The 16,367-nt window shown below is 36.4% G+C and overlaps 1 protein-coding gene across 5 annotated transcripts in view; it reads right to left on the minus strand.

Annotated features, from left to right (window-relative positions):
* Positions 1–272: 272 nt before the first annotated feature.
* Positions 273–16,367, minus strand: part of LOC120720924 (semaphorin-4D-like) — a 34,593-nt gene continuing 18,498 nt past the window's right edge. For 3 of the 5 annotated variants that reach the window (XM_040010793.1, XM_040010795.1, XM_040010797.1), the window contains 3 exons: positions 9,701–9,846; positions 5,096–5,151; positions 273–2,820 (listed from right to left, as the gene is read on the minus strand). In XM_040010793.1, the coding sequence (XP_039866727.1) occupies positions 2,450–2,820; positions 5,096–5,151; positions 9,701–9,846 (573 nt within the window). In that variant the 3' untranslated portion in view covers positions 273–2,449. Of the gene's footprint in view, positions 2,821–5,095; positions 5,152–9,700; positions 9,847–10,072; positions 10,189–11,380; positions 11,577–11,998; positions 12,105–12,627; positions 12,807–12,908; positions 13,049–13,146; positions 13,255–13,519; positions 13,614–13,907; positions 14,011–14,102; positions 14,139–14,252; positions 14,381–16,367 lie in introns of all 5 variants that reach the window. The other 2 variants (XM_040010796.1, XM_040010794.1) reach the window with 2 other exon arrangements.

Raw genomic sequence — 16,367 nt, forward strand, 5'->3', positions numbered from 1 at the left:
TCCCTGTATCGATACATTATTAGCAAACAAAATATCACGATACTACACAGTATCGATTTTTTCCCCCACCCCTATAGAATAATATGGTATAATGATAATATTTTACAGTCACTTTGTTTATTATGATCGCCATTACTGCAACAGACTGACAACCTGTCCAGGGTGCACCCCGTCTCTCACTGTTTTACAGCTGGGATAGGTTCCAGCCTTCTGTGACCGGGACCCCCATTCAGTGTTTGCAGAACAGGCTTCACTACCCTATGATTGTATTCTCATTGGCTGGCATTTTTTCTAGAGTAACTTTTTCCCAGTCAGAATGTCACGTTAAGTTTCACAGTGTCATAATGATGATATTGAAAATACTCAGGCGGAACATTCAATAACTGGTGTGTAGCATTACAATATGTACGTTCAACTTTCGTACGCAACTTGTGGTATAAAAGTTAATTACTTATAAACTGTGTGTGTGTGCTTTTTCAATACAGGTATGTTTTAAGGAAGGTAAATATCACAGTTCCTCTGAGACTGAAACACGGAAATGATTCATGGTGGCAGCTATTCTCTTTTTAAAGATTTAGTCAGGTTTTGACGAACTAAACTCGGTATAAAAAAAGGAAGGAAGCTGTGGCATAAAAAAGAATTATCCTTATATGGAAAAACTATATACACTACATAAAATTGGCTTATGTATGTTTTTTTAAACGTACAGATCAGTTCAAAAGCTCAAAGTTCAAAAGTGAAATTCACTGATACTGAATAGATTATGAAAGATTTGCATGAAAACGCACACACACATATGCACAGACACAACCCTGTATTGCATTCACAACCTCCATCTACAAACAGCCCCACACATCCATCCACCCAGTGGTCAATTTCATTAAGGTTGGCATATTTAAAGGTAACAAGGCCGACCGAAGTGCAAGTTTAAAATAAGCAAAATAAAACCACTGATCAAAAAAAATAAATACAAAAAAGATAAAAGCAAACAAAGGAAATATAATTAACTACAAATAATTTATGACCTGTGATTACCAAATGTGGAAAAGCTTGCTGTGTTGGGCCAAATTAGAAATCAGAAAGTGAGTATTTTGGTAATTTTGCAGCACAGCATGAATTTAATAACACACTGTATTCTCTCCTGTATTTTGCTAGGCATCACAGAACAAAAGATCTAATAAAATCAATTTGGCATTTGTACTTTGTACTGTCAGCTCAAGTATTTGGCAGTGCAGCAACTTATTTGCAATTTGAAACCTGAGGGACAAAAAAATGTGTTGATGCAGAAACAGCCTTCAACAATAGCTGCTATTAACAAAAGATGTGTGAATGTTAAAACTGACACAGGGTCTCAGTCTTGTGAACTCTAACGCTTGAGGTAGCAGACATGACAGGATTTTTTAAAGTGCGAAACATACATTCAGATAAAATTTCACATTACAGGAAACCAATGTAACATTCAGTGCTGTGAAAAAGTATTCACTTCCATATTCGTCACACTTAAATGTTTCAGATCATCAAACAAACTTTAGACAAAGGTTCACTTAAATAGAGCCTGTCTGACAAAGAGAAGCAGCTAACAGATCTCAAAAAGCAACCCATCAGGCCACAATCTAAAGACACAGCTGAGAAACAACATAGTGGTGGGAAGTGTGATTGTCTGGGGACCTGGATGACTAACAGAACCATGAATTCTGATCTCTACCAGAGGATCCTGGAGGAGAATGTAAGGCCATAAATTAGTAATCGGAAGCTCAGGTGCACTTGGGTTATGCAGCAGGAGAATGATCAGAAACACACTAGCAAATTCCTCTCTGATTGGCTCAAGGCCACTCCACAAAATAATGTGTCAGATTTAAAACAATTATGCAAAAAAGAATGGTCAAAAATGTCTCTACAGTGATGTGATTGCCAATTATTGCAATTACTTGATTTCAGTTCTTGCTGCAAAGGTTGGCAGAACCAGTTACTTTTTCACAAAAAACTTAAAAAAATCAGAAAGGGGCCAAATATTTTTTCACAGCACGTCAATAACAGTAAAGATTAGAAATAGAAAGTTTCATATTGCAACACGTGCATGAATAAAAATGCTCTAAAACACTGGCAGTCTTTTCAAAACACATAAGGGCTTCTCAGCAATTTGTGAAGAAAGAGTTAAAAGAACGTTTACATTTTCATACAATTCATAAGGTCATTATTTGTTTAAAAAAAAAAACGACATATATTGCAGAGAGTTGATATTGCACTGGAAAAACCAAACAAAATAACGCGAATGGCTTGCATTACCCGTCTGAGCCACAGCTGTTACAGATGTTTACACAGATGTTGGAAGTGCAGTTAATTAATGGAAGGAAAGAAACAATAACTGTCACTGAAAAAACAGTAATTGTAACAAATTTAAGTTTTTAGAATATCACAGATTCATCCTTTAACTTACATCACTGAGGAACTAAAAGGACAAACTCTTAATCAGAGCCATCATTAGACAAACCCAGATCACTGGGCTTGTCTTTCGGCCCTCTGCCTTATTCGGCCAGTGTTGTTTGTACTGTTGGGTCTTCGCGTCATTCTCCACCTGTAGTTCGTACTGTACCAGGACTTTACTGTAACCCATCTCCTGTGATATACATTTGTAAGTTCCCTTGCACTCATTGTCCATGTTGTCAATCAGATAAAGGCACTGCTCTTTCCCCGAGCTACAGGCTGTAGAGTTTTCATGGTGCTGCCAACTGTACTGAGCATGACGGGATGACACTGGGCATTGAAGGAAATACTTTGAGTAACGTGGGACTGGGACTGGGTCACCTTTATAATTTGATGCTGTGGAAACAACAGAAGAGGGACAACTTCAGTTCTGCTTTTCGTTTTGTCTGTTTATTTTTAAACCAGTCAGATTTCAAATGCAGTGTAGTAAACCTAAATCAAACTGGTTTCTTTCCCTCAGGTGAATGTTCATATAAGGACCAAGGGCGATGTAGCTTTAAAGCAAACAACAGAGAAAATGCGGTTGTATATTTTAACAATCATTGTCTACATAGTGTAAAACTGACATTGTGTCTATTTATGCATTTGAGTTTTCCACTGCAGTCAGCTCAACAAATAGAATAGATACAAAAGATATTACCTAATGGTGTGTAAGTGTTTCAGTTGTTAATTATAGAATATAAAGCATAAGAGAACTTCTCCTTTTAAAGCCTTCAAGTTAAAAGAGGAAGTTGATCAGCTATAAGGGTTGGAGGCATTTATAAAGAATAACAGAATAAAATAGAAGAACTATATCATATGCAAATAAACATAAAAGGATTACTATGAGATATTATTAATGTAAATTATTTAAATTTTAAAGGGTAAATGTTTGTAATGATGAAAGCACAAGTTGTGGAATAAAAACTTTTTTTAGTAACTCAGATAAACATGATCTTAAGATGTTGATAAGATTAAAACTGAAGCGCATTTGACCCCAGATGGCACCAATGATGAGTATCATTGCAGAAGTGTGTGGCATACAGATGCACAGCTATAAGAAGAAACAAATCTAGTTTTTGTTCCCCTTAACGTGTGACCTATTTGGCGAGACAGGAAGCTAAACTATGATGAATAAAGGCTATGCTGTGCGTTTGAATCCCCCTTGCATATGGAGGAATACAATGTGCACACTCTCACCTACCAAGCTATTCAAATGAGTCTTATTGGCTGGTGGTAACTGGTTTCTGGTTCTGTCTTGAATTTGCGGTTTGCATCAATTTGCTGGAAAATTTGTGTGTTACATTACTTGTGTAGGTTTTCTGAAATATGTCACTCAAAAATGTGCTGCGAGTGTATTCATTTATCCTTTTAACATACATTTTGCCGTATTTGAAATGTTTGATTAGTGTATAGACAGAGCTTGTGTTACTTGTGTTACTGCTGTTGATTTTTTTTGTTTTTGCTTTGTATATGAGGAAACAGCGCCATGGTTTACTAACGGAAACCACAGAGGAAGCAAGAGCGGGGTCTTTATGCTCTTGCATATGCTCATGCATCTACACAGTATATTTTGCAAAGACTTTTATAACTTTATAATATAAGAGATCAGTTTCCTACCTATAATTGAATTATGTATAAGTGTATTGTGATTTTTTTCCATTCACTTATTTTGCTCTTGTTTTGACTCTGCTAAAGTAGCTTTACACAATTCACACCAATATAAGATAAAAAAAAAAAATCCTTATTTTTCTTTCATGCTGTCCATTCTGCATTTAAACAATCCACATTTTAGCCATTTTCCCTCTAATGCCAGTCAACAGACTTTACTGCTCAACTGCATTGACTCAGCTCTTTGTGAGAGTTTGTCAAGTTAGTTAATAATTAACCACATTTAAAATATTTTTTTACATGTACGTTTGATAATTACTGTTATGACACCAGGCATTTCTTTATCAGTCAGTTTTATAATAGAGGAAGAGAAACTGAACTGAAGGGCTTCTTCATGATCTGGTATAAGTTAAATAAAGATTATTTTGAATGGCAAACCATTCAAATCTATTCAAGTGAACCAAAGACTGAAAATAGTAGGAAATTACGATCATGCAGTCTCCTGGGCTACAGCTAAAAAGGCCCTTTTACTCAATCTTAGATTTTTAGATTACTTAATAAAAAATAATACATTTATATTATATGATAAAGCCAATAGTGTATTTCTTAAATATCAGATAAATATATAAACAGTTAAAGGACAGTTAATGATAACACTAACAGGCCTCACAAACTGTGTTTAGTTTTTGTATTAGGTTTCTGAACTAGCATCACAAAAGATAAGAAAGGGAGAGGATACATTTGGGTAATTTTCAGCTAAGAAAGTACCAACTACCAGTGTATACAGCACTGTATTGTTTTGTGGTGCATCTAATAGCTCTTGTGTTCGGAATACAGGAAAATAAAATTCAAATACCCCCAAAATATTTAAACAATTCCTTCTATGATTGTTCATAGACTATCGTTTGATTTTTGGGTTTTTCCTCTGCTATGCAGGGTCTTCACCTTAAAGTGTCCCAAGATTAGTTTTGTTGTGAATAGGCATTATGCAGTAAAGTAAAACTGAAATGAATTTAAATACCATTGTGCTCATTACAGACGGAAAGGTCCCCAGTGGCTGCATCACGCCAGCTCCCCCTGAAAAAGATAATGTATGAGTAAATTAAGCCGTATGGAATGATTATGCTTAACAATCGATTTAAAAAAATTAACATGTTACTGGAACCAGTGGAAAGTTTGGATCTGTGTATATTGTTTTCTAACTAAAACATCTTTGATTAGAAAATAATTTTTGGTAGTGTGTAAGATAGTCAATACCAACTTCAGTATTTTTCATTCACACAACACTCTTTGAATGTACTGGGATATCGAAGCAAAAGGAAATCTAAACAGATCAAAAGAAAAAAAGTGGAACGATTCAATAACTGTAACATTACAACATATAGTACTGTCCCCACTCATAAATGTGCTCCAAGAGAGCTTCCACATCTACATGGTTTGGAGTTTTTAGGAGTTTTACTATTACTAATATTCTGAAATTTGTTATCCCTCTTAACTGTCAAGAAAAAGGGATTTCTCCCCATCTGTGGGCAACTTAGCCTGATCTTTTCATAAGTGGAGGATTAATATGAAGTGAACCTTGACAACATTTTATCAGAGAAAAAGATCCTTAGCGGTTAGTAATCTCCCACATAAAACGAAAAAAATCATCTGCATGTGTGGAGCTGCAAAAACCCAGCTGTACTTTTGCATGCAGTGTGGTTGTGTTTGTAAGTTTGTTGGTTGAGGTTTGAGTAGCACTAATTTTACCACACAAGACCCTGTTCTCTTTTCACTATAATGTTGTGTAAATGTTCCCATTTACAGTTAAAGGTGCCTTTCCTTTTAAGAGGTAAATTTCATCTTCAAGTCAAATTTCTGTGGAACAAAACTAGAATCACAAAGTGAGAATGAAAATACCAGTGCATTGATATAGTTCAATATAGTTCCTATAAAGGTATTTACAGAAATTAACAAATTGCCATGTGAGAAGAAAAATGTTGGGAAAGTTTAAGTGAACACATCTCTTTAGAATGAAAAAAATTCTCGTGTCATTATCAGACTTATGTTGAAAAACATAATTTCCTTGATAGTTTGCGTAGTATGCTTTTTTAAACCCGCATTTCCTGAAAGATAACAGCTGCTGAATGTGAAAAACAAAATCACACATTTTATTACAGCAACGCATTTCTAAGTGTACGAACCTAGTGCCATTTCTGAATTGCTGTGCTTAATAATAAGATTAACAATAGCATTACTTTCATTAAGCCATGCAAATTATCAGGATTACGCTCATGGATGAGCAGGGCTGTAGACCACAGAGAAAAGGATTTGTTACCCCGATCAATGTGACAATGTTATTAGTTCATCTGTGGACTGATTTGCATGAATAATGCATGACTAGAATGAGGCTTGGATCCAGGAATTTTTGGAAGGACTAACATTGCAAAACAGGGAAAAACGTGACATTTTGCATCATATCTTCACAAATGCATCTTAATCAAGTTGGAGAAAAAAGGGGAAATTAGTGAAATTAGTGCACGCTGTCTTGATGTTCAAGAAAATGTCACGAACTAATATAGATATCCATCTGACACCATCCAGGTATTCAGTCCTTGCAAGGTGTGCAGGGAAATATTCTTGTTTTTTTCAGTCTGAGTCTGCCAGTGTGTGCACAGACAAGTCTGGAAAGTCACAACAGACTGGAGGGCCTGCAGGCATCTGGAGGGAATCTTGCAATCACCCACCAATGAAATATGCGTTACTCATACTAAGGTAGACACATGCACACTGTAGACATGGAAACTGACATAGTCTTAGAGCTCAGGTACTGTTTAGTTGCCAAAATCCTTATTGCATACATGTGACACAATATCCTGTACTCGACTAAAGCAAAATGTCTTGACACATGGCTGCATATAACTGATTTGTGGTTACTGGTCCAATTAAACTGCCTGGAGTTGGCTGTTATATTCTTTGTTGTTGTCTGTGAAGGTTCTCAGTCATCCAGGTCACCGTAGTCTAAGGAGCTTGGAAAGAAAAGCATCTGGACTTCTTTACGTTGCTTGAAGATGTTTCACCTCTCATCCGAGAAGCTTCTTCAGTTCTAGGGTCAAATGGTGGAGAGCCCCAGATTTAAACCCTGTAGGAGTATCTCCCCAAGAGGGACAAAAGAACCCCCTAATGATAAAAAAAAGAGGCCATTAATGTCCACTATGAGTGACCATCTTTGAACAGAGATGGTGGCTTACGACACCAACTGTCTGCATCTATAATCCAGTGTTGAGATCCCTTCCCAGACGCCTTAACGCCCACTCACATCTTGAGCCATCTGACCTCAGGAAACCACAAGATAGGGTGGGGCTAGGTTTCACAATGAGCTCACCCGAAACCTTGGCTGATTGTGACCTACACCCGTTTTCACACATTGGCTCATGTGATTAGGTAGAGGATCTAAAGGGGGTCCTTTTGTCCCTCTTTGGGGGACACTCCCACAGGGCTTAAATCTGTGACTCTCCACCATTTGACCCTAGAACTGAAGAAGCTTCTCGGATGAGAGGTGAAACGTCTTCAAGAAATTCCAGACACTTTTCTTTCCAAGTTCCTTAGACATTCTTTGTTGTTCTTCTATGTTTCTCTATGCTATCTCTAACTCTAGTAGTGTCTAAGACCATACAATATAAAATGCATTGAGATCACTCTCTTTTGTGAACTGGCACTATGTAAATGAAATTTGCTCAATTTAATGCACATTATCTTGTTTTGGTATATGTGCTCTTTAATCTATGAGTAATATACAAAATATACTCATGATTTTCTTGGTTATTTATGTTAATATTTTCTCAGTTGAACAAAAGTCACCTGTTGGCTGATACCTGATCGGTACACAGAACACTAGCCTTTCATAAAGCAGTAGAGCTACAGTAGGACAAATTCACAAACGGCTCCAAGTGTCAATATGTGCTGAAATATTGTGACAACATGATTTACGGGACATTGTAATTCCCGAGTGTTGCCTCATCCTGGATTAAGTTTGCAGTGACCCATCTGTCGAGCTTTGTCAGGTGGCACAAGGCAAAAAGTACACTAATGATGTTGCATAATCATTTATACTCTTCGGGGCGTGCGAGCACGACTTTGTAGTATCTGAATCAAACCTGTGTATGATTCAAAAGGTACACTAATGAGTGTTTAAATACTACGGAGTAATGTTTGTATAAATATGACCATGTTTTTACATGGTCATATTCAGTGTTGGTCAAGTTACTTGAAAAAAGTAATCAGTAACTAATTACTGATTACCTCCCCCAAAAAGTAATCCCGTTACTTTACTGATTACTTATTTTCAAACGTAATTAATTACTTAGTTTACTTAGTTACTTTTAAAAACACGATTTACAACCTGAATAGGTGATAAAGCGATAGATCTTTCAGCCCAATTCTACTTTTTCTGCATAATCCATCATACAAAATGTAATCAAATGGAAAAGTCTCTTTTTTTAACTTGTTTTATTAGTTTTAATCTTTTAACTTTATGCATCAAGAAAAAATTTAATTATATGCAACATTCTCTGACTTGAATAAATTAGTTTAACATTTAAACCTATTTTCTGCACATTCCAGCACATAAAATAAAATATTTTTTGTGTTTACACTCAGTCTTTCAAATAGATGCAAGTAAAACACAGCAGAAAATAAATAAAGTCAAAGACTCAGCGGTCCTGTGCTCTATTTATATCTATCTATAACGGTTGCTCTATTTTCACCTGTAAAGCAGGACTGGGGATAGGCGGAGGTTTACCCTGGTGCAGGTGTGCCGCGGTCAGTTGAAGAATCCGCGAGTTTCTCTGTGAATTTCCCATTACGTCGTTGCGCACTTGGTGCTTGCTCGGAAGTTCAGGGTTTTTTTTCGCTGTAAAAAGTTTTCTTCCCACGCACAACGGACGCTAATGTTTTTGTCACTTTTTATGGAATCAAACTTAAAGTAAGGTCAGTACTTCCACGCTTTAAACGCTGCACGCTCATACTCTCTCCCACAATCGATATATGATCCACTGTTGATCTGCACACAGCTGTTGTCACCAACGGCGCACTGGCTTACGTCACTGTCATGAGACATTCTCGCAAAAAAATCACGGTTTTAGTAACGCAGTAACGCAGCGTTCCTACGGGAAAGTAACGGTAATCTAATTACCGATTTTGCAATAGTAATCCCTTACTTTACTCGTTACTTGAAAAAAGTAATCAGATTACAGAAACGTAACGCGTTACTGCCCATCTCTGGTCATATTTGGTATTAGTAATGTTGGTATTAATAAACAGTCCTGATTCTGCTTTCATTGCCTTTTGACTGTTGACCATCAGCAGCAGTAGTAATGGGCAAAGAAACATACCAGCATACGCAAAGAAAATTAAGGTGACTAAACATGAATATAAAAAATGAACATATTTCATATTTCTGTTTAGGGAAGGAAAAGCATTCAACACAACTGTGAAGCTGACTTGTTGTTCGCTTGTATGACTTACCTCAAATAAGGTAAACACTTATTTTAATTTACTGTTGGAAACATTTAATGCAATTGTTGGCTGTGAAGAATTATTCTTCATATTTTATAGATACGAGTTCCATAAAGCTCTGAGGTCTTACTTTGTCTCACGTATGCAGTGGGTGCCATCCCAGACACAGTAAGGATCTCTGGATAACATACAGTCCTGGCAGGTATCTCCATACTGGGAACAGTCTGCTACATCAAGTTGGACCAGTTGACTTCCATCATTCACATACAGCTTTTTCTGTAATGATAGACAGGTTTTCTTAATGTACTGGAATTTTTCGTAAAATTCATTGGAAAAAAAGATTGAAATGATTTCAAAGTTATTGATTAGATGCTACAGTAGATTCTTTAGGAGATAAAATTGTTAATTTTTCCCCTTTCGTCCACAAAAACCATTTATTCCATATGAGTAATCTTTGTGGTTTGATTGAGACATTGGTTACACAGTGATCATTGTTACTCACAAAGGTAGACTGAAGGATGATGCTGAGAACGTGTGCTTTTTGTTTGAATGGTTGATACTCAGCAATTACAAAGGTGTGACTTTCATTCTGCAGCACCTTATGAATCCCTCCATTATCTGTGGAAAGACACAATGGGGGTGAGGGGTGAGAGAGGAAATGACTAACAGTTAAAAACTGTCTAACCACTCTAACCCACCTCTGCCATCCCACTCACTCTCTGGATCTGTTACCTTATATGATACTACATTTTGTCTTCAGAACCTGTATAAACTCATCAAATAAATTTGTTAACCAGTGACTAACTGTGATCTCAGCACCACACACATCACAAGGCGCAATCCACTCTGTATAGTAGCCTGTGGGGTAGTCATTCAACAGTCACATCTAACTCATCACATACTTTAATACTCTTCTGATCATATTTAGAAAAGGCTGACTTAGTAGTCACGGAGGTCAAAGTACAAACAGCGTGCATTGACTCAACATGTTATTTTAAGGGGAACTGGAGTAAAAGGAAAACCAAAAGTGTCAGGACCAGCGGGGGCAGACTGTGTGGAGAGTGTGTGTGGTGGAAGTGGAGACACATGAGAACACAGCTGACTCAAATGAAACATAATGACAATACAGAGGAGAGTAATACTAACTACAATGAACAAAGAACACCAGACTCTTACAGAATAAAACAGGAAACACGGAGACATAGACATGGAGATTAAACATGACATGAACTTAACCGCACAGACATGAAACATAGACACAGGAACCAGGGAGACTGATTACAGGCGGAGATGACAGAAATAACTAAGAAATAAGGTCTGAACAGCAACCTAGAATTTAACTAGATTGAAAATGAATACAAAAAATACCTAAAACTCAAACACTGGGTCACACGACCCAGTACCGTGACAAAAAGCCTGTTATGTCAACATAAAAAAGGAAAAAAAAGGAAAAAGAGGAAGTTTATATCTGGGAGTTTTATATTACATTCAGATTGTGCCACACCTGTTCTTCTATTTGTCACCTTTGTGTGAAGACCCCAGCAGGTGTGATCATACAGGAAACTTTCGGTTTCTGGTTTTGCAGGTTACACCACCCACCTACGTTTGCCCTTTAGTAAATAATTCCTCTTCATTACAACCCAGTCCCACTCAGTCTGTTCCGATGTGTGCCTTATTTTACTAGACGTATACTAGTAATGACTACTTTAATATTATGTCCTGTTTCTACTCACCTTCCACTGTAGACAAACACACAGAACATTCTTCTTAACATTTAGTATTTTATCATTTAGATTTTTTTTTTACTCACTTAAAGATAGGAAGATGACGTTCTGATTACTACTTCTGCTGTTTGGTTTACTGTCAACTTGGATGTGGGTATAGTTGTGATGATTAAAGAAAAGAAGGCCAGGGTTGCCGACAGGATGAACCAACTGCTCCATCTCTGAAGTCTTTTCAATCTTCTTCAGGGTGTCCACTGGAAGCTTGGAGCTATCAGGAGCGCACTGAAGAAGAAAAAAGTGCTCTATTTAATAGAGCTTCATACCACGTGTGGCCCCATTTACCCCTCGAAGATGTCAAGCCTTTTGTTTTCTCTTGCTGCATATGAAAACTTTACTCTGATAATGCTGTCGGAGTAACCATTTAAAATTCAAAAGCTGTTATAGGATCAGTGAATTAGGAGAAAATCATGTCTCTAATTTCCAAGTTACTTGTTTCAAACAAGTTTAATACACTCGATTTATTTGGCAATTTAATGAGGCCTGTGTTTACCAAAAGATATAGCTAAAAAGGTCAGGCCACTTTGTGCTTTTAAGTATAATTACGCAGTTGGTTTGAAAGATATCAGCCATAAAATACATGAATCTTTGTGTAGTGGCACTGTTTGTTACACTTTTCTCTTCAGACCAGTTTAAATGTCTCATACCGTCCTTGGTCTGTCCAAGTTTTCTTTTGTGTAGCCATTGAAAGGAGAGTTTTCGAAGATTTTGTTGATGTCTTCAATCGTGTAGACACAGACAGCACTCATCCCCCTGCAGGGAGACTCATAGTCAGCAGGTTTGTCTGACACATTTAAAGCAAAATGGCTGAAAAAACAAAAACAGCTGACCATACAGACTGAAAAAAGGGGAAAAATAAACAGAACATGGCTTAAAACTACAGAGGACATAAAGTGTCACCTGACCAAATAAATCTAAGTTAAATCATAAAAGCACTATGAAGATGGCATTTTTTTCTATTACAATTTTCCCAAGTTCCTGTGTTTTACTTCTGTGTAAAAATTCCAAATCAAGCAGCCAAATCATTCTGGTTTAAACCTTTGGTTACTGGTTTAACATCCATGTGATGTTAAACCAGTCATGATCATATTTTGAAAAAAAAAACAGCACATGACTCAGTTACACAAACACTGAGTCATAAAAACAGACAATAACTGTATTATAACTATTATTTTATGTTAAATCAAATGTAGAAATGTGAATAATATTACCATAATAATGACATATATTAACTATGATAGAGTAGAAGCATCAAAATCAATGATAATAGTCCTACCATTCATTTCTAAAGAGTGCATAGATCTTTGTATCCTGCCATCGATCTGCATCCACAGTGGAAACATCCACCAGCTCAGAGAAATGCTGTTTTCTCTCCTGATCTCCACAGAAGAGCCTGGCATTCATCTGGGATGTCCAAGTAAACTGCAAGTTGTTCTTGGGACCACCAACATCTGTCTAGAAGCAATGGACAGTCAATCTATCATTATGTATTTATGTTTATTTATTTTTTATTGTTGGTGGCACTTAATACAAATTTTCTAACTATTTTGGTCTTACCATGCAAACCTGGGTCACAAAGGGGAGCCACATTTCACTGAACAGTCCATTGTCTTTGGTTTTCTCCCTATAGAAGCCATAAACTCTGTTCTGGGAGGGATCCTCGCGTTTGCTGAGCACCAATCCTATATAATGCTGCTCTAAACATTGAAAGAGAAATATTTATTTGTCTCCAAACATTTATAGTGATGTGATTTCACTAAATAAGGTCTCTCCGGCTCTAACTTTATGAAAATACCTTTATCGTGGTTCTTTGGCCCCACTCTTGCTTTACCAAATTTGTGAATGCCAACAGATCCATCAGATCCAGAGCGTGTTATGTAGAGATCTGTACTTTGTTCAGATTCTGGAACAAACAGTGGCAAATTGAGGTTTTATAGGGATGTACAAACAGGGAGAAACTAGTTCAATATTATAGTAATAGGGAGACGAAGCAACCTTTAAAAGGGACTGATTTAAATAAAAGATGTTAGTAGTTTTGACAAAAGTACAGACTTTCTGTAAACATACAAGAAGGATTAAAATTACAGACTCATAGAAAAAGGTGAATGAGGAAGCAGGAATTTATCAGCAGATTTATTCAAAAGCATCTTGTATGTAAAAACACTCACCTGCAAGGGCCGACAGGTCACCCTCCTTTATGTTAAATGAGCTTATATCTTTTATTAAACTCTCCTTGCATATCGGTGACTGCTCTGCCAAATTCTATTAAAAAGAAAGAACAGTTTATCTTAATGTATCCCAACTAATGTACATCACAGATGATAAACATGTATAGCCAACACTCTGTATCTAACAGATAGTTCAAAAAATTATAAAGCAAAAACAAATATGGCTAAACAGGAAGTGCTGTGATGTATTTGCTTTGTTTGCAGAAGAGGGCTGTTTCAATTAAACCAAAGTAGAAGTAGCTTCGCTTAGTATCAACCCTGAGCAGAAACAACACAACTACCAGTTCCCAGTATTATATCAGTTCTCTGTCACAGTAGTCCGGCCTACCGAGTTACAGCAAAATGTTTCATCGTCAGTGGTTCCACACACAAACAACTGGTTAGCATCTTCCATAAGGTGGGCCAAAGTGATGTTATAGCTGCAATCCTAAATAACAAGATTGTTGTTAGATTTTTTGAGTGTTCAAACAATACAATTTAACAAACTACTTAATTTTGCTCTGTTTATCTGTTCACTGCTTACGCTGTTGCAATTCTCCAACTGCATACGTCTTTGATTCTGTGGAAATACATAATGCATGACTATTACTTTCCCATGATATTAATATGAAGATCCATTTATTTCAGAGCATTCAATACATTAATTTAGTGTGATTATACAGCTATGTTCTACCTTTTTCTGGTTTTTAATGTAGGTATTCAGATATGTTTTTCCAACAGCTAAGACAGTGTCCGGCTGCTCTTCTAGAAGAATCCGCACCGGTGGATCATGAGAAAGATCTAACCTATTCATTGCAGCTTCTAGAATTAAGAATAAAAAACAAACAAACATATATTAAAGGATAAACACAGCCAATGATGTAAAATTGCCAAGCACAGCACAAGGACAAAATGTTACTGTACACATGTTTATACATGAATAACCTGTTCTCAGTCCATCTGGTCCTGCCTGGAACATCTCCCAATATCTATAGCATGTACCACAATGAGGCTCAACAGTTAACCCATTTATGTAGTATAGTGCTGCCACTAAAGTCATATATTTTTTGTTTTTAATTATTTTTTTCCCCATCATCCTGAGAATGAATCCCAAACCCTTTGGGGATCAATTTTTGTTACTTTGTTACGCCCTCACCCACATTACAGAAATCAGAATGTGAGAGTTTTAGGTTTTTACTGTAACAAACTTGCTAATATGAGCTTTTAGTTATAAATATTAAGTTTATTCTGTGTTTAAAGGTGAAGGTTTTCTTTTTGTTTCAAATTATTACTTTTGTAATCTGAGAAGAAAAGTACACATCAGCAGATGTTAGTGCTTACTGAAAGTACAGGGCGTTGACCTGATGTTAATCAACTGACTGAAGCAATTTTTTGGTTTGCACACTTTTACTGAGAAAGTCAGTGTGCTTTATAAGCTAAATTACTTCTTCTAACTGCAGCAATGACGAGGCTTTCTGAAAAATGTAATCAAAAGAGCAATGGTCTCATACGAAATAAAATGATATAAATGTTAATATTATATAATATATTAATTAGCTAAACCCAGTATGAACTCTATCAAACCCCTGAAACTGGAGAAGCTAAATGGAATTCAGTGTAAGTGTCAAAACGTGGTGAAAAAGTCAATAATTAAACTTCCACTAATTGAAACCCTAACGTCTTTATTCTTTTACATGCCTTCCTTTGTACATAGAACCTTTTAAACATTTCTTTAAATGGATGCAACTCTTTATTTCATGGGACACTTGACCAGGAAACAATGTTATGAAAATATAAATTAAAGCAACAACACATAAATATAGGAAATTAGAACAAACAAAGAACATTATCAAAGTCCAGCTTAGTAACACAATTTGCACTCTGCAGCTACAGAATTCTTTATAAGTGCATTGGGCTCTAACACACTTGTCCCATAAACAGGAAGCAAATAAGACTTTAATGTCTGAGCAAGTTGTAGAATTTGGGCACCCAGCATAAGTAGCTGCACATAAGTGATAGCAACTTACTTAGATAAGAAGGAAATGTATCAACTGAGCAACTTCGTAGTATACAATGATGTCTGCAGCTGTTCAAAAACAGCCAGACATTCCTCAAGTTTGACTCAGAAGAGCCTAAAACATCTGTGTAAAGATTCTCTTTACATGTTAACATAGCATTCCAGGTGTTATTTGCAAGTATAGAAGAAAAAACTAAAGAACAGGGGGCCTAAAACTGAACAGCGTAGGAGTCTTTCTGAAAAAACCAGGAAACTTAACGTCTGTCCATCCAAAGCCACGTGTAGACCCTTTTTTAGGGGTGCACAACCACCCCCTAAATTTCATCATAGCGTCCCTAAAGATAACTTTAGCAAAGGTAGTAATAATAATGCAGTTTTAGTATTATATTCTGACATTGTATTCTAATGTTATGTTAACAGTGTGCCTTATCAATAATAAATAAGACTTTTGTTGCAACAGCTGGAGAGACGAACATGAAGATATTTCATGACAAGTATCAGTGTTGGAGACTTAAAACACACTTTACCTGAAACATCCCAAAAGTGCAAACTATTCTCATAATACGGAGACATTGCTGGGGGCGCTGTCATCAAGTGATTGCTTATGTAGCCCCCAATAATGTAAAAATATACATTTATGTGCATTTTTTTCTATATAGCGTCAGAGATTATTAGGCAATGATGATCTTCTGAGCCATATGTATGGTGGACACACACTTTAACGGGATTGAATAATACCTACTGTACTTTTGAAAGGAATACGTCGTGTTTTTGTCCTGAATCACAATGATT

This window comes from Simochromis diagramma, unplaced genomic scaffold, assembly GCF_900408965.1.
Source record: "Simochromis diagramma unplaced genomic scaffold, fSimDia1.1 OVJJ01000603.1, whole genome shotgun sequence".
Taxonomy (NCBI): Eukaryota; Metazoa; Chordata; class Actinopteri; order Cichliformes; family Cichlidae; genus Simochromis; species Simochromis diagramma.